This window comes from Pipistrellus kuhlii, unplaced genomic scaffold, assembly GCF_014108245.1.
Source record: "Pipistrellus kuhlii isolate mPipKuh1 unplaced genomic scaffold, mPipKuh1.p scaffold_m20_p_20, whole genome shotgun sequence".
Lineage (NCBI taxonomy): Eukaryota > Metazoa > Chordata > Mammalia > Chiroptera > Vespertilionidae > Pipistrellus > Pipistrellus kuhlii.
Window position 1 is genome coordinate 13,075,551 of NW_023425516.1, and position 25,209 is coordinate 13,100,759.

General features: G+C 52.5%; 2 protein-coding genes and 1 pseudogene across 5 annotated transcripts; 1 reads left to right on the forward strand and 2 right to left on the reverse strand.

Moving 5' to 3' along the window:
• The first annotated feature begins 24 nt into the window (after positions 1-24).
• Positions 25-4,297, forward strand: MZT2B (mitotic spindle organizing protein 2B). Of its 2 annotated transcripts, XM_036449564.2 has the most exons (4): positions 25-679; positions 944-1,092; positions 1,915-2,094; positions 4,057-4,297. In XM_036449564.2, the coding sequence occupies exons 1-4, from the start codon at positions 516-518 to the stop codon at positions 4,212-4,214; spliced, it is 651 nt and encodes a 216-aa protein (XP_036305457.1). In that variant the 5' UTR covers positions 25-515; the 3' UTR covers positions 4,215-4,297. The 2 variants fall into 2 exon arrangements, with proteins under 2 accessions (XP_036305457.1, XP_036305459.1); XM_036449566.2 differs by lacking the exon at positions 1,915-2,094 and having other exon boundaries at positions 38-679.
• Positions 4,298-5,363: 1,066 nt separating this feature from the next.
• LOC118725584 lies at positions 5,364-10,775 on the reverse strand (annotated as a pseudogene).
• A 3,924-nt stretch (positions 10,776-14,699) lies between these two features.
• P2RX6 (purinergic receptor P2X 6) lies at positions 14,700-25,016 on the reverse strand. 3 transcript variants are annotated; one of them, XM_036449552.2, is made up of 12 exons: positions 24,813-25,013; positions 23,947-24,097; positions 22,577-22,648; positions 18,824-18,899; positions 18,545-18,638; positions 18,390-18,470; positions 18,167-18,308; positions 17,970-18,079; positions 16,647-16,740; positions 16,494-16,559; positions 16,242-16,319; positions 14,700-16,155 (listed from the first exon to the last, which is right to left on the reverse strand). In XM_036449552.2, the coding sequence occupies exons 1-12, from the start codon at positions 24,944-24,946 to the stop codon at positions 16,087-16,089; spliced, it is 1,167 nt and encodes a 388-aa protein (XP_036305445.1). In that variant the 5' UTR covers positions 24,947-25,013; the 3' UTR covers positions 14,700-16,086. The 3 variants fall into 3 exon arrangements, 2 of the variants coding, with proteins under 2 accessions (XP_036305445.1, XP_036305446.1); XM_036449553.2 differs by having other exon boundaries at positions 14,700-16,110; positions 16,183-16,319; positions 24,813-25,011; XR_006742358.1 differs by having other exon boundaries at positions 16,090-16,155; positions 16,494-16,570; positions 24,813-25,016.
• Between the last annotated feature and the right edge of the window lie 193 nt (positions 25,017-25,209).

Below are 25,209 nucleotides of genomic sequence, written 5' to 3' on the forward strand. Positions count from 1 at the left end.
GTAGGCGCGTGCGCAGTGGAGGCCTGAGCTCACGCACTGTACGCGAGACGAGGAGGGCGCGTGCGCGTAAGGAGAGGCTGTTAGTGGGCCCTCGGGGCGCGCCCCCAATGTAGCATCCGGGTCAGGAACAACTACTGTATACACTGTGCATTGACTGCCCTTCGTCCCACAGGCACGTATTGAGCGCCCACTGTATGTCAGGCACTGCGCTGGATGTTGCTACTTAAGCGAGAACGACTAATGCAACCTAGCAGGGAAGTCCTGATGGCCAAGGAGCGGGTCTCTTTGGTCTGCCACGGTCTCCACCAAGCCTAACACAATGCCCGGCATGTAAATGTGGGTCGAATGAAAGAGGGAAGACAGACTGATCCCAGCCCTCCAGTGTAGGGGTGTCCGGAGGCAACACGGTGACGCTGCAGGGAGAGGAACAGCCGGCCGGGCCAGTAGAGGGCGCCTTGGGAGCGCCCGGCGGGGCGGGACGGAGTGGGGCGCGCACCTTCCCGCAGGCCCCGCAGATGGCGACGCCGGGCGCCGGGCCCGGGCCGGGGCCACCTCCGGGGCTGGAGGCAGCGCTACAGAAGCTAGCGCTGCGGCGAAAGAAGGTGCTGAGTGCCGAGGAGATGGAGCTGTACGAGCTGGCGCAGGCGGCGGGCGGCGCCATGGATCCCGACGTGTTCAAGTGAGCGGGCGCGGGTGGAGGCTGCGCGCTGGTCCGAACCCCAGACAACCCGGCTATTAGACCCCGCCAGGCCACTGATCTGTATATTAGAGCCTCCCATCTTTGTCGTGACCCTCTGAGAGCTCAGAATAGAGTCGGGACCTTGACAAAGGTGGCCCTCCTGGACCTAGTGTCAGTCTGGTAGTCGTGCCTGCCTCGTTCCCGCCCCAGCAGACGGGCCGGGGACCAGTAGGGCTCAATGCGCACCGCATCTTTTCTCACCAGGATCCTGGTGGACCTGCTGAAGCTGAACGTCGCGCCCCTCGCAGTCTTCCAGATGCTCAAATCCATGTGTGCTGGGCAGAGGCTGGCAAGCGAGCCCCAGGATCCTGCTGGAGTATCCCTGCCCACATCGAGTGTGCCTGAGACTAGAGGTCAGCTGGGATGCTCTCCGCCCGTGACCCAGGCTGCAGGGTGGTGGTGGGGGCCCAGGAGGTGGGCAGTGCCAGGCACAGCGGGCTAAACCTTCAGTGGCCAGGCCTTTCTATAGGTCTTCTCCCATGACCCACTGGACCCACCCAGGGGCACTCCTATTTGGTGCAGTCCCCAGCTTTGGCTTCAATGCTAGCCTTGAGAGAGCAGGTTTGGATCAGATGGAGGCAGAATGGGTGCCCCAACGTGGCCCAAGCAGGCTAGGCCTCATCTGTCCCAGCCTCTTCTCACTTCATAACTCATGCCTTCATGCCACAAACACAGGGACAAGACTGCTTTGGTTCCTCTTCTCATGGTGTGTATACTCTCTGGGGAAGTGCTCAGGGAGTGGGCAAGCAGAGAGGCTTTCCTACAACCGCCTCCCCTGAACCCACCTCACCCGGCTCCAGATCCTGCCCAGGAGTCAGTGTGGCAGAGCACCTGGGCTCAGGCTTGCGGGGCCTCCTCATGCTCAAGGATTATGAACAGGGGCTGGTGATGAGAATGTCAAGGCAGAGCTCCCTGCCTGTCACTTCTGCCCCTGATGACTGTCAGAAACCCTCTGTAATGCAGCAGAACCTCCCTGGGCTGGCTCCTGGGCCAGAACACTCAGGCACTTACAGGCATCCTGAGCAGCAGCTGCCATTGGAGTGGAGGGCAGGCTGGCCCCTTTGGGTGGGAGTGCCAGGGCCCTAGGCATTCAAGCCCCCTCTCCTGACAGGCGCTGGGCTTCCTCACTGACCCATGCTCCGTCTGCTCTCTTTGTGTCTCTCTCTGACCTGCAGAGGCCTCCTTTCTCTTTGCCAAGAACTGTAGCCCCCCTGCAAGGGCCTCCTTTTCCTCAGCCCCGCGGCCTGCGGCCTCTCCGGTTCTGCACCACAGCCCGGCTGCCACGCACTCGCCTCTCTCTCCTGGGCCCCCCGGTTCCCTCCGGTACTCTTGCTGCCTGTTCTCTCCTTTTGCAGGTTGCATTTATTGGTTTATCTCTGGGGGTTGTTGTGCTCTCTTGTTTCCATGGAAACTGCTGTGGCCCAAGAAAGCCAGAACAGCTTCTGGCTTCAAGGGCAGGATCCTGCTGGCCATCTCTGCCACGCAGCGTAGAGACTGAAGGCACAATTTCATGGTTTATTAAGAGACAACCTGCAGTACCCCTAATACTCCCCCCCCCCCCCAGAGACTAACACTGCTGGGTGAGACTTGTGCTCTACAGAGGTGCCCCTGCCCCAGAGAAGAGGCTGAGGGGCAGGGAAGGTGCCACAGAACACCTAATTCTGCTTGGCCCTGCCTGGGAGGTGCTATGGCATCCGAGCTGGGCACTGGCATGCTGGGAGACGCTGGGGGTGGCGCGGCTCATAGGGATAGTTGCACTGACAGAATATTGGCATTTGTACCAAAGAAAATGTGGATGACAGTTCTCTTTGTATCTGTTTTTTTTGTGAGTCACTGACCTTGTCAGATTTAAAGGCAGGCGGAGTTGACTCAGCTTTACCCCCACAACATGCTCCTGTCTGTTCCACCTTGGCCCTGGGTAACCTGTTATTACATTTCTGTTGAGTCAAGTGCACATGAGCACTTGAGTGTGAAGACCAGGGAGGTGAGGCAGAGGAAACCGGAGCTGTCCCAAGTTCCAGCCACTGTGACCCTCCCCACCACACGGGGCAGCAAATACCCTGCTCTCTGAGGAAGTACTTTCCAGAAATTGTCTTAAGAAGGGATGTCATAGCCCTGCAGGAATCCTGGGAAGACTTAGTTGTCTGTCTTGGAGAGCATGGAAAGTGAGCCCGATGTTCTATAAAGCCAGGGTCTGCAGTTTAAAGGCAGGTGCCTCGGCTTGCTCAAGGTGACAAATGCTAAGATCAGAAATGACTTAACAGGACCCTAAGAAACTTGGTTGCATCTTTTCTCCAACAACTCATAATTTCCCTGAGGCAGGCTATTTGACCCTGAACCCTGGAGGAGACTAGGGGTCAAGCAGGAAACAGGAATCCTGGTCAAAGCCCACAGGGCAGACCCTGGGACTGTGCGCTGGTGAGTAAGCCTAGTCCACCAGTCCATTTTGTCCCCGGGGGGGTCCTCTTAGTCTTGCTGTTGCTGTCAACACTCGGAGCCCAGGGATGTCAACCATTTAAAATAAAACTCTAGTCCAGGTGTGTGGTTACAGGTATGCCTGTCTATACACACACACACACACACACACACACACACACACGAGAGTGAGAGAGTGAGAGTGAGAGAGAGAGAGAGAGAGAGAGAATATAAAGGAAGCAAATTACAAATCAAGGAACAGACCAGTGGTCTCCATCTGAGTGTGACTACCTAGTGGTCAGGGCAAGTCTTGAGCAGTCAAGCCTCTGCAGGACCCAACCATGGTATCTGGGAGTGAACCTGAGAGCAAGAAGCTTGACCACTGAACGTTTGCAGGACACTGAGGGAGGGAGGGAGGAAAACGGAGCTTCCAGGATCCAAGTTCAAAAGCCTGGTTTCATCATCTGTTGATGACTCCTGTGCTTCTGTGATGTCTGATGGGCTGAGACATGGGTAACCCAGAGAAGAGGAGAGTGCCTTGTGGGGACAATGTGATAACAGCTCTCCTGATATGAGCTCTCCTGTGCTGCTGGCAGTTGTAGCTAACCACAAAAGCTTCCTAGGGCAGGAGTCAAGAAGCTGAGCTGCCCCTAAACTCACCATCGACACTCCCACCCCCACGCCTTCATTCTAAGACACTCTCCCGGGCTTCCTGCACCTGCCAAGGACTGCTCTTGGATATGCCATCTGTAGGCAGTGTTTGAGCCTCAGAACCCTGGGTCCCCGGCTGAAAGCACTGTGCTAGAAACATATCAGATGTAAATGTTGCTCAAGAAACACAGATGCACTGTGATGGTGGAGTTTGTGCTGGTTCCTAATGATGGTTTTCTGTGTCCGCTCAGGGAGAAACAAAAGCAGCACTGCTCTTGGTGGAGGCCCCACCCTGGCAGAACGAAGCTGCCGGGAAGGATCCAGCCAGAGGATGCCCCGACAGCCCAGTGCTACCAGGCTGCCCAAGGGGGCAGGGCCTGGGAAGAGCCCCACTCGGAGCAGTACCTGAGCCAAGCAAACCACGTGCTGTGGGCTCAACCAGCCTCCTAGCAGAGGTTATGCATGATCCCCCCAGTTGGTAATAAACCTTTTGTAAAAAAAAAAAAAATTCATGGTCTATTCAAGATGTTTTCTATCATATTTTCAATATATTAAAGCAAAAATATTTAGAATTAGTTCTGTTGCTCATCCTGGTTATGCTACAGCTGAACTAACCAAGTGACTTAAACTAGTGATGTCATCCTCATGGACCTCGTTTCAACATGTTTTGCTTGAGACCATTAGGGTGCTCAGGTGCAGTGGGAGCAGGGTTTATATATCTGCCTCCTGCACACCCCCTACTGGGGATGTGCCCGCAACCAAGGTACATGCCCTTAACCGGAATTGAACCTGAGACCTTTCAGTCCGCAGACCAACGCTCTATCCACTGAGCCAAACCGGTTTTAGCAGGGAGCAGGGGTTTAAAGTAGGGGGGGGGGGGGGACGACACTGTCAAGTTACCACAGACAGGACAGGGATGAATTTTTAGAGCTTCTAATCTTCTGTGGGTCATGCATGCCATCGAAGAATCCAATAAAACCCCTTCTCCACAAAATGCTGACCTTACACATGTGACCCAGAGTTTTAGGAATTCTGTGGACACCCTCCCCACTTCCATGTGCTTCAGATTTTAAAACTCCAGTTCTGCCTGGCTGGTGTTGCTCAGTGGTTGAGCATCAAGCTATGAACCAGAAGGTCCCAGTTCAATTTCCAGTTACAGCACACGCCCGGCTTGCGGGCTCAGTCCCCAGTGGGAGGCGTGCAGAAGGCAGCCTATCGACGATTCTCTCTCATCACTGTTGTTCCATCTCTCCCTCTCCCTGCCTCTCTGTATATTTAAAACTCCAATTCCAAGCTTTTTACTTTAGTCCACATATCCCATCAATGGACAGGCCTGAAAAATGGCAAATTCAATGGAAAAATCTAACTCAATTTCCCTAGAATTGAGTAAATGTTAACACTGAAGTCCTGGATTGGGAATGTTGACTGTTCCCCTCAGGTTATACCATGTGAGCAATAGCTCCTTACAGGTGTGGGTAGTGCCACATCCACTCTGAAGCACAGCACTGTGTAGCCCAGACCAGGCTTGGCAGGCTATCCACTCCTGTGAGCAGACAGGTTTGATACAGAAACTTTAATAACCAACAACTTGAAACCAGGAGAGTTGAGGGGTGACAGGAGAGAACAGAAGAGAGGTACACCCGCCAGCCACCCTCTCCCATTCAGTATTCTTCCCCTTCTTCAGCCTCAGCTTCCACGGAATCCACGCCCACCTCTTCATAATCTTTCTCCAGAGCTGCCAGGTCCTCCCGGGCCTCGGAGAACTCCCCTTCCTCCATGCCCTCCCCCACATACCAATGCACAAAGGCTCGCTTTGCATACATGAGGTCGAACTTATGGTCCAGGCGGGCCCAGGCCTCGGCGATGGCGGTGGTGTTGCTCAGCATGCACACAGCCCGCTGCACCTTGGCCAGGTCTCCCCCAGGGACGACGGTGGGGGGCTGGTAGTTGATGCCCACCTGCCAGAGAAGAAGAAAATAGAGGGAAGTTTGTATTGTAGCCTCAGAAATGGTGGCATGTAGGCGCCCTCTGGTGACCTGACAGAAAGCTTAGTTCAATCTGCAGTCTCTGAGCCCTTCTTGTGCCAGGCAAGAAGGGTGATGGTTTCCAGACAAGGAAAGACAAGTGTCCAGAGCTGCGACTCTGGTTCGATCCCAGCTGCCTGAGAGGCTGTGTCCCAGCAACTATGACATGTGATAGGCACCCTGGTGATTAAACTGTCTTCCTTCTGAGGAAGGACACCGTCCTGGATTCTTTTTTTCTTTTTTAATATATTTTTTTGATTTTTTTTTTTTTACAGAGAGGGATAGAGAGTTAGAAACATGGATGAGAGAGAATCATTGATCAGCTGCCTCCTGCACACCCCCTACTGGGGATGTACCTGCAACCAAGGTACATGCCCTTGACCAGAATCGAACCCAGGACCCTTCAGTCTGCAGGCCGACGCTCTATCCACTGAGCCAAACTGGTTTCAGCCAGGTACATGCTCTTGACTGGTATAGAACCTGGGACCTGTCAGTCCACAGGCCGATGCTCTATCCACTGAGCCAAACCGGCTAGGGCCATCCTGGATTCTTCATAGGTTACTTTCTCCATAGGCTTCAACAAGAGGGGAACTGATCTCCATAGGGGAAGCCTTCTTTACCAAGTACACAGCTGTGATGGTGTTGCAAGGGAAGATCATACTCCCGCTTTCCCATCAAATAATCAGTGTGTATACAGCAGAGTGACGAGTACACTGCCGGAGAAGCTAGACCACAGCAGGTGGTCTCTGTGTGTGCTAAGTAGGAGGGAGGAGTGACATTCCAGGGCTCAGAGCAAGGGGAAGCATTCCAGGCTTCAGGGGGAGAGAGGGCCAGAGGTCTTGGCAGCAGAATACAAATAGGGTCAGCCAGAGTTAGGGTCAGCAAACTTTGTCTATAAAGGTGAGACAGTATTTATTTTATGCTGGGTGGGCCATGCACTCTGTCACAGCCACTCAATTATCTTTGTAGCACAAAAGCAGCCACAACAATAGGCCACTGAATGAGTGTGGCTGTGTTCAGGTTAAACTTTACACAATCAGGCACTGGTCCATTAACCACTGATCCCTGAACTCGAGAAAAAGAGCTCAGTGTAGGAAGTCTTAGTTAAGAACACAGCACAGGCTCTGGCTGGGTGGCTCAATTGTTTGGAACATCATCCCCTACACCAAAAGGTGGTGGGTTTGATTCCCAGTCAGGGCACGTGTCCGGGTTGCAGATTCGAAAACTGGTTGGAGAATGTGCGGGACGCAATCTCACATTGGTGTTTCTCACATCGATGTTTCACTCACTCTAAAATCCCCCCCTTACCCCCTGCAAAAGAAGAACCCAGGACAGCAGGCCCAGCAGAAGCAGTTGAGGGTCTGAGCCAGAGGAGGCAGCATGAAAAGCAAGAAAAACACATACCCCAGAGGGAAATAGTCAGGGTTCGGTAATCAAGGACAGAACAAAGCTGAAATATGTCAGCACGGTTTCTTCTCTGTATCAAAAGGAAGGCTGGTACAAACTGGGGGTCTGAGGCAAACTCAGGCCGGAATTTCTAGGCTTACTGAAAGAAAGAACAGGATGTTGCCTCCCCCCTCCCCCCCCACGAAGATATTCATAACTATTTTTCCCTAAGTCAAACACTTCACCGGACATTTAAATTGGGTTTAATTTCTACATACCTATGGAATCAAGTGGGATTTAATGACACCAATAGTAAATATCCCAATTTCAAATACCAACAGGAAGTACCAAAATGCCCAGAGACTTCCTATTATAAGAAGAAAAAAAAAAAAATCTTATTTCTAAGGCTAATAAACATTCACACACTAATTCCACCACCTGAATAGGGGAACATAGATCCTTCAAAAAAATTTTTTGCCAAAACCGGTTTGGCTCAGTGAATAGAGCAACGGTCTGCAGACTGTAAGGTCCCAGGTTCGATTCCAGTCAAGGGCATGTACATTGGTTGTGGGCATATCCCCTGTAGGGGGTGTGCAGGAGGGCAGCTGGTCGAAGTTTCTCTCTCATAGATGTTTCTAACTCTCTGTCCCTCTCTCTTCCTCTCTGTAAAAAATTAATAAAATATATATTTTAAAAATTCCTTGTTCTGTTAAGAAATATTCTTACACCACAGATAAAGTGTGATGACTCAGGAGGGAAGTTCAAAAGACACCACTGGATAAATTACCACGCCGGTACACTCACTGATGACCAAGAGCGTAGCTGCCATGGAACAGGGTCTTCTCCACAAGGGCGGCGTCCTGTCCTATCGCAGGGCCTGCAGCATGCTATCTTTTGGGTAAAACCGCGCGTCATCACCCATCCTACCTTAAACCCCGTGGGGCATCAATCCACAAACTGGATGGTGCGCTTGGTCTTGATGGTGGCGATGGCCGCGTTGACATCTTTCGGGACCACGTCCCCCCGGTACAACATGCAGCAGGCCATGTACTTGCCATGGCGAGGGTCACACTTGACCATCTGGTTGGCAGGCTCAAAGCAGGCATTGGTGATCTCGGCCACGGACAGCTGCTCGTGGTAGGCCTTCTCAGCCGAGATGACTGGGGCGTAGGTGGCCAGGGGGAAGTGGATGCGGGGGTACGGGACCAGGTTGGTCTGGAATTCCGTCAAGTCCACGTTCAGGGCCCCGTCAAAGCGCAGGGAGGCCGTGATGGAGGACACGATCTGCCCAATCAGGCGATTGAGGTTGGTGTACGTGGGCCGCTCGATGTCCAGGTTGCGCCGACATATGTCATAGATGGCCTCGTTGTCCACCATGAAGGCGCAGTCGGAATGTTCCAGGGTCGTGTGGGTGGTGAGGATGGAGTTGTAGGGCTCCACCACGGCCGTGGACACCTGGGGGGCTGGGTAAATGGCAAACTCGAGCTTGGACTTCTTGCCGTAGTCCACCGACAGCCGTTCCATGAGCAGAGAGGCAAACCCGGAGCCGGTGCCGCCCCCGAAGCTGTGGAAGATGAGGAAGCCCTGCAGCCCCGTGCACAGATCCGCCTGGGAGAGAGCAGAGACATGAGCAGTGCCGTGTGAAGCCACACCGCCAACTCCAACGAGCCTAGGTCACTTCTCTTTGATCCACGATTTTAAATGGATCCCATCACCCAGGTAACACGCATTCCACTGGGGGGGAAGGCAAAGCAGACACCGGAGATTATGTATGGACACACTGCAGCCACACCAGAAAGGAGGACTATGGTTCATGCTTCTGCCTTGGGTTTTTTTCCAAATGACCCTGGAAGGCTTCCCAGCACCCTGCTTACCAGTTTGCGGATCCGGTCCAGGACCAGGTCAACAATCTCCTTGCCGATGGTGTAATGGCCTCTGGCATAATTATTGGCTGCATCTTCCTTCCCGGTGATCAGCTGCTCAGGGTGGAAGAGCTGCCTGTAGGTCCCTGTGCGCACTTCATCTACAGAGAGGACACATGCCTTTAAGGACCATTGTTAACTCACCAGCACGGACAGACTGGGGGATGTTCAGTTCTACCAGCACGTGCTGTTCCTTGGAGGTGAACAGCATCCGTGTGTCACAGGGAGGCTCTATGTCACACACAGAGCACATCTGCAATCTATGGCTCTAGGCAGGTAAACTCAACTCATGGCAAATGCCAGCCTTAGTGGAACCCCTGCACACAGGCAATTCTACATATTTATTTCACACCAAATGGTACAATTTTTAAAATGGTTCACACCGGACAGTCACTAGGTCAGTGTGGTTTTTGCCAGGCAGTCCTATCAGGGCACCTGTGCGGCCTGGCCTCAGACTTGAGGGTGACATTCTGTCATCTCTGGGTGACCACTGACAGGTGCTGTCTCTGCAGCTCTCCTTAGGCAACTACTCTGGAGGGACCCAATGACTGTTCTCCAATTTCTATTTCTGAGCTGCAGGTCAAGGTTCATGCACCAGCTGAGAGAGTGCACAGCAGGAAGGTGACGCCTGCCTGGGGCTGAGGCAGTCGTGAATGAATCTGTCATAAGTCCAGCTTACTCCTGCACAAAAGCTTTTTGTGTCCTTGCTTTTTTTTTTTTTTTAAATATATTTTATTGATTTTTTACAGAGAGGAAGGGAGAGAGATAGAGAGTTAGAAACATCGATGAGAGAGAGTCATCGATCAGCTGCCTCTTGCACACCCCCTACTGGGGATGTGCCCGCAACCAAGGTACATGCCCTTGACCGGAATCGAACCCGGGACCCTTCAGTCCCCAAGCCGACGCTCTATCCATTGAGCCAAACCGGTTTTGGCAAAAACTTTTTGCTGTATGTTATGTTTTCCTAAGTCAGGAGCCCAAGCCCCACATTTCAAGCACTAACCTTTCAGTTTCTCACCTGACACGGTCACGGCTTACCTGTGTGTCCATCTATCCTTTCTGCAGAGGAATGCGAAGGAGAACCCTGGGGGATTAACGAGGCCCTCCCACCAAACTGCTTGCCCCAGTACCTACCAACCACGGTGGGCTCCAGGTCCACAAACACTGCTCTGGGCACATGCTTGCCAGCCCCAGTCTCGCTGAAGAACGTGTTGAAGGAGTCATCCCCACCACCAATGGTTTTGTCACTTGGCATCTGCCCGTCAGGCTGAATGCCATGTTCAAGGCAGTATAATTCCCAGCAGGCATTGCCGATCTGGACACCGGCCTGTCCCACGTGGATAGAAATGCACTCGCGCTAGGAAACAGAGCATACATGTGAGACCCCTGCCCCATCATCTTTAAGGCCGTTGTCACTATATGGCATGACAATAAAACCTGATTCGTAAGTTAGGAGTCATACAACCCTTAATGACAGGAATGCATTCTGAGGAATGCATCATTAGGCGATTTCTTGTCACTGTTTGAACATCATAGAGTGCACTTACACAAACCTAGATGGTACAGCCTAATTACATGGCACAGCCTACTGCTCCTAGGCTAAAACCTGCACAGCATATTACTGTATTGAATACTGTAGGTAATTATAACACAATGGTATTTGTGTATCTAAACATGTCTAAACATAAAAAAAAGTATAGTAAAATACAAAATATAAAAAAATGGTACACCTGTAGTGGGCACTTATCCTGAATGAAGCTTGCAGTACTGGAAGTGAGTTAAGTGGTGAGTGAATGTGAAGGCCTAGGACCGTGGTCAGCAAACTGCGGCTAGAGCCACATGCGGCTCTTTGGCCCCTTGAGTGTGGCTCTTCCACCAAATACCATGGCCTGGGCGAGTCTATTTGGAAGAAGTGGCCTTAGAAGAAGTTTTAAGTTAAAAAAAAAATTGGCTCTCCAAAGAAATTTCAATCGTTGCACTGTTGATCTTTGGCTCTGTGGACCAATGAGTTTGCCGACCACTGGCCTAGGACATCACTGTACACTACTGCAGACTTTATGAACACTGTCCCACCAGACAGCCATCTCCCGCTTCCTCCCGACAGGGTCAGAAATAGAACACTGAAGCTGTCGGTGCTGCTCCATGCACAGGGATGTGGGTGGAATGGAAATATCAAGGAGAAACTGGCTGGGTAAGGCATAGAACACTGTAACAGTGACTGTCAGGAGGAAGTAAAACATGGCTGGAGGATCAGCAAGCAGGAATAAGAAATCAATATCGAGACATAAAGGAACACAGGGGATTGTGATGGCAACATGGTTTCATTATTGCATGTTGGAGCTGTAGTCAGATTAAGGGGCTTTCTGGTATTCGTGAAAAGAGAGGGTATTTAACATGGAGAACCTGTGAAACTGAGCATTCAGTTTTCATTTGTAAATTTGATGTTGGGTTCCATTGACCCTATTGGCACAAAATGCCCTCTCTGGCACTGAATTGGTGGAAGAAATAACACTTATCTAAGCTTTACAGCATTACTATCTGAAAATGTGTCCCAATGAGAGGGACAGGCTGCACCACCCTACCACAGGAAGTGGTAAACCCTCGATTTTGTGGACCTCAATTTAAGGAACTTCGGATACAACGGACAAAATTTCAGGTCCGTTTGCCATATGTGAAAATGAGCATTGTGTTAATTTTAAAATGCTTTTAACCAAGATTTGCTTATAACTAAATTAACAGGAATTTTTTGATTATGAGTTTACCAACATTTTTAACATATGTTGAAAAGAAAAACCACTGCAGTAATTTTGCTGACATAAACATTACATATCTAACAATATGGTGGTGAAGGGGGATGAAGAGCTGGAAGGGGTTAATGTAATACTTTCAACAAGAAAGATTAAAAAATATATTACATATCTACAACTGCAGTCTACATGTTTATATCCAAGAGTGGTCGCTGGTAAACGTGATCACACCATCTCTCCCACAGTCATTGGTTCTGTGGCCCCCTGGCATGACTTACTACAGCAGTTTAAAAAAAAAATTTTTTTTTCAACTTAAAAAAATATATGCTTTATTTATTTTTTTTACAGAGAGGAAGGGAGAGAGCTAGAGTTAGAAACATCGATGAGAGAGAGACATCGACCAGCTGCCTCCTGCACACCCCCTATTAGGGATGTGCCTGCAACCAAGGTACATGCCCTTGACCAGAATCGAACCGGGGACTTTTCAGTCCGCAGGCTGACGCTCTATCCACTGAGCCAAACCGCTTCCGGCTACCACAGCAGTTTTAAGGGGTGCCCCACGGCCTTCCCACTTGTGGGGGGTGGGGTGGGGCAGCGGAGCGTGACTGTACCGGAGTGTGTCTGGCACCCAACCTTGACCAACATGCTCGGGACAGGACCCTGGGTAGCGCTCCAGTCCCAGTGGGGTCAGGAATGACACCCTCCTGCCCTGCTGCCACCGAGGCATAACCTCCCGGCTCCCCGCCACCACGCGGCCCGTCATACCATGTTGCTCACTGCCTGGCCTCAGCCGTGCGTGCTCCCGCCTCCTCCGTCCAACGCCGCTCGCCCAACTGCCCGCCCTCCACGCTGCGCCGAGTCCTGATTGACACGCCATCCGCACAATTGTCATTGGCTCTGGCTGCTCTGGGGGCAGACCCTTAGGAGGGAACTCCAATGGCGATTGGCTCTTTTCTTGAGACAAACTCTTTTTTGATTGGTCAGCAGTTTGGGCGGGAAGTGGTGACTCCATGGCGCCATGAGGGGGCTGAGGCCTCCTGAGCCGCTGGGAGGGACGGCGGCGGGGGTAGTAGGGAGAGGAGCCCCTGTTTTCGGTGGAGACCTCTCTATGGTAGCTCATCCCTCCTGAGCTATATGTGTTTATGGGTAAAATGTAGTCTTTGTACAGGGGTGTCAGAAGTTATGAGGGCTGCTAACTGTGTCAGGCCTTGACAGACTTAAGCCAGAGCAAATCCCTGCAAGGGCTATTCAGTTAGCATCCTTTTACTGATGCTGTTAGCACCGTAGGCTGGTAAAATGTATCATTTTTTATTGACTGATTTTAGTGAGAGAGAAATGTCGATTTGTTGTTCCACTTATTTATGCACTCATTGATAACTGGGGAGGATAGCAGGCTAGGGGTGGGGCTGGGGGTGTCCAGAGAGGACAGAAGCTATAGGAGACAAAGGCAGAGGAAAAAATAGCAATGAGTTCTGACATGGGACCAGCTGCATGGAATAATGACCCCTCCTGTGACCCTGACCAATCAGTGGAGACCACCATCCGGAAAGGACACAGCTGGAAAGCCGATGCGTATTCTATTGGGATCCCCTCCTGAGACCTCCAGATAAATTCCCGAAAGATGGAGGACCCAATGTGGCTATCTCTATAGGGCATGCCCGGACCTTCCCCCACCCCCTTCTCTCTTTCTCTCTCTTCTCTCTCTCTCTCTCATCTTCTATACACCAAGAGCCCTTCTTTTGCCCCTGTAACTTGTTTCCTGAGACCATTTCTTCTACCTCAGTGACTTTCTAAGTAAATTTGTCTTAATAGTTTGAGTGTTGACTCTGAATTCTCTCTTAGCCAGAACTCAAGTTCCGATGTTGCTGAACTAAGGTACAGCCTGACGCCACTGGCCTAAGACCTAATGCCTTTTCGCCGCCATTTCCACTTATTAGGTCGTTTTCCCCCCCAACGAAATTAAGTAGTTCTCACAATACAAATCTTGCATTTGTTTCGTTAAATATATTCTTTTTCTCAGCTTTATTGAGATATAATTGACATATTATTCTAAGTATCTTTATAAATTTATTCTTTTTGATGCTATGTAAATAGAATTGTTTTTCTTAATTTCGTTCTCCATGGTTCTTTGCTAGTGTAGAAAAATACAATTGATTTTTGTATTTTTCAGCTCTACTGAGGTATGACTGGAAAACTGTAAGATATTTAAAGTGTACCTCATGAGGATTTGATATTTGTATGCATTTTGAAAGGAGTCTTCCCATCTAGCTAATTAACACCCCACACATTTATCTATTTTAAGATTTTTCATCAGAACATTTAAGTTCCACTCTTTAACAAATTTCAACTACTATACAATCCAGTGTTATAGTCATCATGTTATACATTAGGTCCTCTGGTTTTTGTCTGTTTATCTTGTAGCCTGCACCTTTGCTGAACTTGTTGGTTTCAATGTGTTTGGTATGAATTCCTCAGTATTTTCTATACATAAGATCATGTCACCTGTGACTAGAGATAGTTTACTTCTTCCTCTCCAATGTGCTTCATCACATCTTCATGGGTTTGCTCTGTGTAACTGCCTTGTTCAATAGAGTCCAAGCATTGGCCCATCCATATCCCTGAAAGCTTACAATTCACTGTATCATTCATGAGAGGCCTCGTATATCCACTGTAGCTGCCTGTGAGGGAGAACCCTTCTGCTAATAAAAAGTCAGCGCTCCAGAACACTGCAACCCACGTTAGGTGGTCATCGGTTAGGCTTTAGGGGAGCTCCTGTTACAAAACTGCCCGTCTCATAGCTTGAAGTGCATTTTTCTAGATTTTTGTGAAGGCATTTCAGAACAAGGGACATTTTATGTTTAGGCCACATGGGAGCAGGGAATTGTCATTCCTGCAGAAAGTGGGATTTCTCCATTTAAGAAGTTCCTCAAGGCAACATATCGGGCAAATATTAGAAGGGACCAAGGGGCTGGCCAAGGCACAGTGTTCCAAGTGGCACCATCTTGTCTGGGAGACCACTAATCTATCATATCAGGATCCCATTGAGCCTGACAGGCTGCAGGTGCCCCTAAATGCCATTCCACAAACCACCTATAAACCTGAAGGCAATTATAAAGTTCTGGGGGAAGAGGACATGTGTTTTGGTTTTGCTTTGTTTGCACTGTCATCATTTTTCTGTGAACAAGTTAACACATTGTCACACCAACTTTTTCACTTTCAATTCAGTGGGAAAAGCAGAAGGACAAAGACACCTCAGCCCCGGAATAAATAAGCCTGAGGGGAGGTTGGGAAAGCCATGGGATGGGACACAGGGACTGGCATGGAGTGGGTGCTCAGGACGTGGTACCTCTCACTGATTACCCATGAATGGGAGGCTGCTGTGGTTCCCAGGGTCCTCCAGGCCTGACGGGTACTCCTAGGCTAGGAGGGGCTGCCACTGGCATCTGAGGGGCCCTAGTGGGTTGTCCCCAAGAGTCTGCTTGCCTCCTTTCAGAACACCGACTGTAGCTACCGGCTCAGAACAGCCAGCATGAGTTTTGCCAATTCACAGAACATTCCCCAAAGCTATGCACTCACTCGCCAATGTATAAGGGTGGTTCCAGAGCACAGGAGAGATTGCCCAGGGCCACTGCAGCACCGCTGAGAGGGTGGGGGCTCTACCTATGATGAGGGTGCTGGCAAGGGGAGGCGGTTAGAAGCCAGACAGGGCTGGAGTTGGCTACAGTCTGTGAGAGGGTCAGTGCTGGCAGCTGGGAGCACTGGGGACAGAGCCTGGGAGAAAGTTCTCTAGACACAGACATAGCAGAAGCCCCACTGGACCAGCGCCCTGCCACGGGGTGCCCAGGGCTCTCCCCTTCTCCACGGCTCCTGTTCCACTGCAGATCTCTGTGCAAGGCTGGCTCTGCCACTCCCCAGGCAGCACTGTTCCAGAGCTGGAGTCAGGGGAAGGACAGTCTGCCTGGGAGTTGAAGGTAGAATTCTCCCCACACGCCACAGTTTGGTTCTGCATGGGCCTCATCCATGAGGTCCCCTAGGAGGGACCCACCTTTCCAGCCACAGGGAATGGTTACAGACTTCAAGAATGGGCCAGCGAGTGGGGGCCAGAGCCCGGGCAGGGCCATCCTTGCCTCAGCGTCTGGCTCTTAGCAGCAGCAGTGGCCATTGGGGCAGGAGCAGGGCCGCCTCTAAGCCACGTGGGCAGCCTAGTTGGGAGGTGAAGAGTCCGGCTCTGTTTGCTCTGGGTTGGAGGTCACCTTCTTCGGGGCCTTTGCCTGCAGATGAAGACATTAGGTCAGGGCTCTGGCCAACAGCCTCCACGTGTGGTAGCACCTGGTGGCAGAGTGGGCCCAGCGCTCACCTCCTCATACTTGCTTGTCCAGTAGAAATAGCCTTCTCCGTCCACGTACAGCAGCAGCAGGTCACAGAAGAAGGTGATCTGGGAGAGTCAGGGTAGACCCGTGTCCCGGCCCCAGCCTGCCCTCCTGCCAACCCCCCACCCCCCCACTCATTCTGAGTCTCAACAGCAGGCAAAGGGGGCTCCGTGTGCATGCAGGCGGGCCTGGGCACGCGCAGTCTGCGACCAGAGGGAACCCACATTGGCCACACTCACCACGCCCAGCCAAGCTGCTCCGGTGCCCAAAGTGATGGTCGTGGGGACGAGCCCGAACTTCCCTGCCTGAGAGACACCTGGGCTGAGTCTGTCAGACCATGACTGTCGCCTCCTTCCAGCCCAGCTCTGCTCATCCCACCTGGCCCCTCCTACCTGGCCAGTAACAATGACGTCGAAGCGAATCCCATAGAGTTTAAGCAGGCTCCGGGCTTCCACACCCGAGGCTTCCCACCAGTGAGTGGCTGTCCTGCGGGCAAGAGAAAGTCTGGCGGCCTGCTCTGCCCACTCCCAGGCTGGCTGGCCCTCCCAAGCCTCCATCATGCTCATCCATTGACTCCATCAACCTCTGGCACAACCCAAATCCTGGGTCTCAGCTCTGTGACATTGTTGAGGACAAGGGGAAAGCAAAACAGAACCTGCCTTTCAGAAGCTCCCTGCCCTCAGGAGAGGGCAGAAGAGTTTCTAAATAGACACTGGCAGTGGGGGTGGGTGCGGGGATGAGTAGGGTCAGGTCAGGGTTGTGAGCATCAAGAGGGTGGAACTCAGTCTCCCCTAGGAAGCAGGGAAGGCTTCCTGCAGGGGAGACTTTCAGGCTGGGTTTTCAGGGTTCAGGAAGGAGTTCTAGGCAGAGACAGGAGGGCCAGTGAGAGCACAGAGATGAGAGGAGGAGGGTGTGGGCAGGGAGCCAGCCCCATAGAGTTGCAAAGGGCTAGGGAGGTCAGTGAAGCTAGGAATATACCCTTGACTGGGAATCAATCCGCCAACCCTTCGGTGTGTGGGCCAATGCTCTAACCATTGAGCCACTGGCCAGAGCCTGCCATTGCTGAAGTTTTTGAGTGTGACAACAAAGAACCTCCCATAGGGAATGCCCTCATTCTCAGCACAGTGTTGAGAGGGGTGAGTGAGTATCTAGATGTCTGCCACTTACTTTTCAACGGTTGCATCTGAAATCTATCTAATTCTATCTGGCTCATTCTAGAGAGGAAGGGAGAAGCAAATGTGGCAAATGGTAAAACAATAATAAACAAATAAAAAACTCGGGTGAACTCAGATGAAGATTATATACATGTTCGTGATATTAATCTTTGAACTTTTTCTATGGATTTAAGAAATTTTAAAAATAAAAACTTATGGAAAAAGTAAAAAAGGACCCCCCTGTGCTGTGGAGGGGAGCTGCTGAGGCAGGGCGGGGTGGAGGAGGGGCTGGAGGTGAGGGGTCCCAGTTATAACCCAGGTGTGGGGACTGATGAGGGGAAGGGGGAAGAGCACAGGAGGGCAATGGGCAGGGCCTGTCCTGGGGGACCTGGGGCTGAGAACACCCGCTCCTGCGCCTGGGACCGCCCTCTTACGCAGAGCGGAGCATCCAGGGGGCTCGGCAGAGGTGGGGTCTGTCCCGACCGCCACAGGAGGACAGGTGAAGGTGCACCTGGCTGCGTGGGAGCAGCAGATGGGTGCTGGGGGCGGGGGCAGTGGCACCTGAAATTGTAGCTCCTCTGCTGCAGCTGGAAGGAGTAGTGGGGGTGGCAGTCAGAGCCCCCAATGTCCAGGTTGCAATCCCAGAGGACACGGATGCTTATAGCACCGCCCTGCACAGGGCACATCAATGTTCACCGTCACATGGGCTGGAACGGTTTCCCTGAGTCCTTCCGGAACCCAGCCCGCCACAGACCCACCAGCAGCGCCATGTCCTCAAAGACCCCTCCAGCTGCGGCCACGAGGTCCCCGATGCGGAACACCGGACAGTAGGGGCTGGAACGGGGATCATATCGGCAGCGCTTGAAATAGGTGCTGTCCCTGGTCTCCAAGGCATTGGATCTGAGCGGGCGGGGGAGGGGAGGTTAGGCCAGGATGGTGATAAGGGGAGTCTGGGGCCCGTTGGGACTCACCCATACTTACTTGGAGAAGTTGAACTTGCTGAAGGTGACAGTGTTTTTGATGAACAGTGTAAAGTTCTCGGCCTGGACCAGCAGGGGCTTCCTGTGGGGTGGGGGAGGTGAGGGGTGGGCTCTGCCGGTCCTGGCACCCTGCCTTGGGATTTGGGGGAGACTTACACGGGCACGATGTTGCTCTCCACCGGGCACCAACCCTGGATCTCACAGGTCCTGTGGGTCTCGTTGAACACCACACACTGGCCTGTTTTTATGCCTTGAAAACACAAGACAGACTCTAGAACTGTGGTGGGGGATGGGTGGACAAGGGGCTATTCACAAAAAGGAGAGACACAAAGGCACCACCAGGCCTGTACCCAGGAGCCACCCAGGGTCACAGACCGAGCCCTCATCCCAGCCCCATTCCCAGTAGAGGCACCGGTAGACTGGGCCCATGGTTACCATGGCTGTGTGTCCCTGTCTCTCCTTCAGGACAGTCTTCGTGGGCCCAACAGCTAGCCAGCGGGATGGAGGGGTGCTGAAGTGGGTGAGAGCAGAGTTGTCAAGGACCCAGTGGGCGACCCAACCCTGCAGTCCACAGGGACCTGTCCCACCCACCTTAGTCCCCCAGGGTTCTCTGAGTTTGGGGGGCACATGGAAAAGCTGGAGGGTGCAACTAAAAGGAAGTGGTCAGAGCGGGGAAGGTGAGCAGCCCCCAACCAGAGGAGTGCAGGTGCTGTATTCCAAAGCAAGGAAAGACCCCTTTCCTCCTGGTAGTTCTGTCCCTGGTGTGGACAGAAGTGGTTTATCGAGGCCCAACTTCCTCTGATCCCAATTCAGATCACACAACAGGGAAGGTGGAGGGACCCTGGGAAGGGTAAGTGCATGCTGGAGTCACTGGGAGTGGCAAAGGACAGGACCCTAATCCAAGGGGCCTGGGTAGGGAAGTAGGACCTCACAGGCTAGCCCCTCCCCTGCTGTTCTTCAGTAACACGGGGACATTAATGCAGGCACACCGTCACAGAGCTGGGATCAACAGGAAGGAGAAGTGGTGAGCTTTCTCGGGGTTCCAGACCCTGGAGAGGAAGGTACCCTTGAGCATCAGGCACTTGCACAAACACGTTCTGCTGGGGCAGACAATGGACACCACTGTCCAAGGCACCCAGCTCAGGGGCAGCAGGAGGAACACAGTGTCAAGGAACAGTTTGGGGATTCCGAGAAGCCAAATGAGATGATGGGACTTTTGGGGGGTGGGACTGTGTGGGGCCACTTGTTCTGCCCCCCTGTTTCTACCTGTGTCCTGAGTCTCCCCTCCTTTCCACCCTGGCTGGGCCACCATGTCCTCCAATTGGTCCCCATGGTGACCACCACAAGGTCTTGCCTCTGACCTCATTCACCTCCACCCAGCACTGGAGTGGTCCATGCCACGTACAGAAGATGGAGTACCCCTCCCCAAGCCCATCCGTGGCTGTCTGCTGCTCCTGTGATTGAATTCACCTCCTGGGTTCACAGTGCCCCTGAGATCTGGGGTCACCCCCTTCCCTCTCCAGTCCAAGTCTAGGCTCCAGACCCACTCAGCAGCAAATGACTCTGGAGCTGCCTCACCTCACACAGCTCAGGTCCTTGCCCATGCAGCCCTCTGCCCAGACATCTTTAAGATCCCACTTGAGCCTCCAGTCCCACGGGAAACCCCTCTTGAGGCCTCAGGCAGAAGCGCCTCCCCTGGTCACCCAGGTGCACCATATGTCCCCACCACAGGACAGCCACTTTGGCTGGGCGTCTGTGCAGGAGTTTCTTGAAGCACAGGGGACAGGGTTTTTCAAGACCAGCCTAGGGGAGTACATATGCTAGGAGGGGCCAGATGGCCAGGACTCCCAAGGAGAGCTGGCAGGAACTCTGGCTGGTCTCAGGAAGCTGGGTTTTCAGATCAAATGAATGATCTGCCCTGGCAGTTTCTTAGGAAGGGCCAAATGTCAGGGCATTGGGCAAAGAGGAATCACACGGATTCCAGAAAACACAGAACCATGGCCCCAGCAAAAATCAGAATGGGCCAAAACCGGTTTGGCTCAATGGATAGAACATCAGCCCGCAGACTGAAGGGTCCCAGGTTCGATTCCAGTCAAGGACATGTATCTTGGTTTCGGGCACATCCCCAGTGGTGGGGGTGCAAGAGGCAGCTGATCGATTTTCTCTCTCATCGATGTTTCTAACTCTATCCCTCTTCCTTCCTCTCTGTAAAAAAATCAATAAAATATATTATATAAAAAAAAATCAGAATGGGCTATAAACTGAACATTAAATAGATGTCTTCTGAGCATCAGAGAGGGAAGGACATTGTGTGTGTTTGTGCACGTGACTCCCCTTCTTTGAGAGCAGGGCCAACCAGCAACTGTGGTGGGACCAACAACCAGGGATCAAGGGACAGATGACCACACAGTCCAGCAAGCAATTCAACGTTGGGCTCAATTAAAGAAAGTTGTCACCATGGAGATAGGTTTCCCAAGTTATATTCTGGGTTCCAATTGTTCAAACAAAATTTATAGCTGGGAAAGCATACACTTAAAAATGGTTAAGATAAGCCCTGGCCGGTGTAGCTCAGCTGGTTGGGCATTATCATGTACACTGAAGGATCGCAGATTCAATTTCTGGTCAGAGCATGTTTCTGGGTTCAGGCTCGATCCCAGGCACATGGGCATTGATGTTGCTCTCACATTGATGATTCTCTCTCAAAATCAATTTTAAAATCTCTTATTTTTGAAAATATGTTTTTATTGATTTCAGAGAGAGATAGAGAGAGCGGGAGAGAGAGAGAAAGACACAGATTGGCTGCCTCCTGCATGCCCCCAATCAAGGACTAAGCCCACAACCTGGGCATGTGCCTCAACCAGAAACTGAACTGGTGACCTCTTGGTAGATGGGACAATGCTCAATCAACTGAGCCACACCAACCAAGCAATAAAAAAAAATCTTTAAAAATACGGTTAAGATAATAAATCTTACACTGTGGGTATTTTGTTGCAATCCACAACACTGCGGGGGAAATCCACAGCTGGGGAGGAGAGCGAGTGTGCTGTGACGCACAAGGGATCCCCGGGACATGTCTCCACTGCAGAACTGGCTCAAACTGGTCCTGTTTCTAACAAGACCCCCAGCCAAAGTTTAAACCTTGAAACACCACTCACCAGTAACACCTACGAGCTCTAACTGCTCCCCCGGATGGAACCACCCTGGATCAGGGAGACAGAATTGCCTCCTGTCTCCTTGCTGGCCAAACTCCCCAAAAAGCTCTTTTTTTCTTCTTCTTCTTCTTCCCCTCAAAAGCCTGCGCCAGCCCTAACTGGTTTGGCTCAGTGAATAGAGTGTCAGCCTTCGGACTGAAGGGTCCCAGGTTCAATTCCAGTCAAGGGCATGTACCTTGGTTGCAGGCACATTCCCAGTGGGGAGTGTGCCAGGAGGCAGCTGGTCGATGTTTCTAACTCTCTATCCCTTCCTCTCTGTAAAAAATCAATAAAATGTACTAAAAAAAAAAAAAAAAAAAAAAAAAAAAAAAAAAAAAAAAGCCGGCGCCATAGCGTTAGTTCCTATGTGCATTGGGCAGCGAGCCCTTGCTTGGTAACATGTCCAGGTGAGAGGGAAGATGAGATTTTAGGGGGAGAATCTGCTTCAGGAATGAACAGAGAGGGGGGACTCTTGCTCGATCACAGTCATAGCAAAAAATACCCAGACATCAGTGAGCAGGAGTATGCTGTTTGCCCACAACAACAAAAACTGCCTGGGACACGCCAATAGGGGCTGGGCCTACGGAAGAGGAGGTGATCTCCCAGCTTGGCTCTTGCTATTAGAGCCCACCTACACCTGGTGCCCAGCTCCTGGTGTCCCACTGACAGCAGGGAAGTGCCCAGAGGCAGAATCAGGATGGGGAAGGGCCTGGATATCCCACAGAGAATGATAGTGGAAGGTTCTGGAAGCATACTTCTCAGAAGTCCAGAGTCCTGTCACCCCCAGGCTGGGAGGGATTGCAGTAATTCCTACCAGGCAGGGTGCTTGTGAAAACTAAGTGAAATAATTCACAGAAAATTTTTATCCCAGTGCTTGGAATACAGTAATACATACTGAGCTCTCAGGCACCCTGGGGAGGAGAAGGGAGGACATGGCTGGGGACCCAGGGCTGGAAGAGGAGCTGGGAACAGCCGGAAGTCTCCTGGGCAAACTTACCTCTGGGCACCGGCCCTGAACTTGTTCTGGCGTCACAAGGAAGTTGGTCACCAAGAAGAACACATTCTCTCCCTACGAGGCAAATGGTCAGGGTTTGCGACATGGCTCCCTCAATGGGAGGGGACAGAAGCTGGCAGCGTGGTGTGTGAGGGAAGGAGCCCTGGTCTCACTGAGTCATCAACCCTGTGCCCAGGACAATGCCTCCAGTGAGATGGGGGGCTAGCTGGGTTTCTGGCCACTTCTGAGCCCATGGCTGCCTCTTGGAGACAAGTTTATTTTTCATGTTCACTCTCATTCCCTGAACCAGAATTTTCTAGGAGCTCTTGTTTCTAGGCACTAAAGATCTAGAACTGAGTCAGGTCCTGCACATGCCCCGCTGGTCAGAAAGGTAGACCCCTCATTGCAGGAATGGCCAAGGGCCAGGGAAGCAGGTGGTGAGTTCTGCCTGGGCAGATGGTGGCCAAAGGCAGGAAGAGTGGCTGGCACCCGTGTGCTGAGCATAAGAGCTCTGTGAATTTGGGGGAGTGTACACCCAGGAAGGGGAGGCAAGGGCTGGGCAGAGGGCAGAGGTCTATGACATCAGTCAGGAACTGGAGGGACTTGGAGGCTCCCATCATGTACAGGGAGACTCCCAAGGGTAGAAAGCAAGGGCTGGCAGGCTCTGATGATGTCACACGGGGAAGCTCAGCCTGACTGCTGCGTGGGTGCACCTGGGACCCACTAGCAAATCCCAGCCTCATCCAGGTGTGGCCTGAGCAGCAGTGAAAATTGTTCAGAGATGGAGAGGATGGGGTGGGGGCGGGAAGGGGTCGAGCTGTGTCCAGCTTTTGCACTGGGGGATGAAAAGAGGCCACCGGGGAGAGGGTGATGATTTTTCTTTGGATGTGGTGGGTGTGCACTATGCTCGGGGCTGGTGTCACTGGACAGAGGTGGAAATGGACTGTGGACAATCTGGGTAGAAAAAGCAGCCAGAAATGTAGGAGGGGCAGAGGAGGAGGGCCTGACAGCAGCCCCCCGGGTCAGGGAGCAGGCATACAGGGCTTGGCCCCCCCATGCTCCTCCCACCTCACCCTCAAGCTCAAGCTCAATGTCAAGTTCCCAGACATTCCACTCTTCCAGATGCAGCCTTTGTAAACGTACTGCCCCTGGCCTGGCTTCCTGATCCCTCCTCTCAGTCACCTGGAAGCCTCTTACACATCCCCATAGCTCTGTCCAGGTGCCTCTCCTATGTAAGGCCCTTCCCTAGCCCAGCCCTGTGACAGTACCAGCGGTCATCACCCCGTCTGGCATCACATGCGTCTCTTGCACACGGGTGCTGCAACGGTGGTCTCAGAGGTGTCAGCACCTGGCGACAGCACTGAGGCACCCACCTGTGCAGGCTTCACGAAGTCAGCCACATCCCACAGCCGATGCCCCAGCTCCTTGATCTGGGTCACGGAAACGCCTTTGAGCTTGGTGATAACGGAAATCTGGGGGTCCAGGTCCTGTTCCTGGTAGCCTTTCTTGACGAGGAGGGCCCACCTGGGGAGGAGCAATGGTCAGTATGGTGTGTCCCTGGTGCACTGTGAGCAGTGGCTGAGCTGGGGCCGGCTTCCTCAGCCTCCTCCCTCACACCCTGTAGGCTCCCGGAACACCACTCAAGTCCCCTACTTCCTCTCCATGCTCATCCCTGTCATCTCCCCCTGCCCCCAACACCCTGCATAGGCCAGAAGCACAGGCCATGCCTCAGAGAGCCAGTGCCACATGGTGTCTCCTATTAGGCACTCATGGGCTTGGAGATGCCCCCTATCAATTCCTTCACCAGCCAAAACCCTCCCCCTGTCCCAGCTTTCTCCTTAAAGATTCCCCTCATTCGGCCAGAACTGGTGAGTCGGGGAATCTTGTATTCTATTGCGGGCCTTAGTATTATAGTTCACACAAGTGTTAGGGGCTACATCCTGCCCTGCCCATGGCCTCAAGGGCAAGTAGTGGAGCCCAACCTTCTCGGTACCCAGAACCCAACATGGGGCTAGGACAAGGCTCAGGAAAAGAGGCAGGTGGGCACACGGTTTATTCTTCACCCACTGGCCCCTATACAGACAGAAAATCTTCCTTCTGCCTACCCACTACCCTGTCCCAACCTGCCCCGGCCTCCACTTACCACCAGCCCGGCCCCTGAAGAATCAAACCCCCAACCCTGAGCCCAGCAGGACAGTCATGGTCCCTCAGCCATCGTGGCCAGGAGCCGTTCTCTTACCCTACCACGTAGACCACAGCCCCAAGCTGCAGGAGCCTCTGCAGGACGCCCACCCACCAGTTCTTGGTCATCACATACTTCGCGGTCTTGTAATCCAGAAGCCCCCAGGCTGCCAAGGCCACTGGGGAGCCCATGCTCCCAGCTCCTGCTGGCTGCTGGGGCACATGAGTCAGCAGAGCAGCTGCAGTCACAGCTGAACAGGAGATAAAGCAGGAGTCCAAGAAGGACCTGGCCAGCAGCTATTAAAGGGACAGGATCCACTTGGGGCAGGATCCAGCCTTCCCTCTCACCTCCCAATCGTGGGTTCAGTCCCAACCTCCAGCTGCCCTGGGCCTCTCCAGACTCCCTCTGCCGGACCCTGGGCACACAGAGAGGAGCAGCCCCTGTCCCCGGCCCT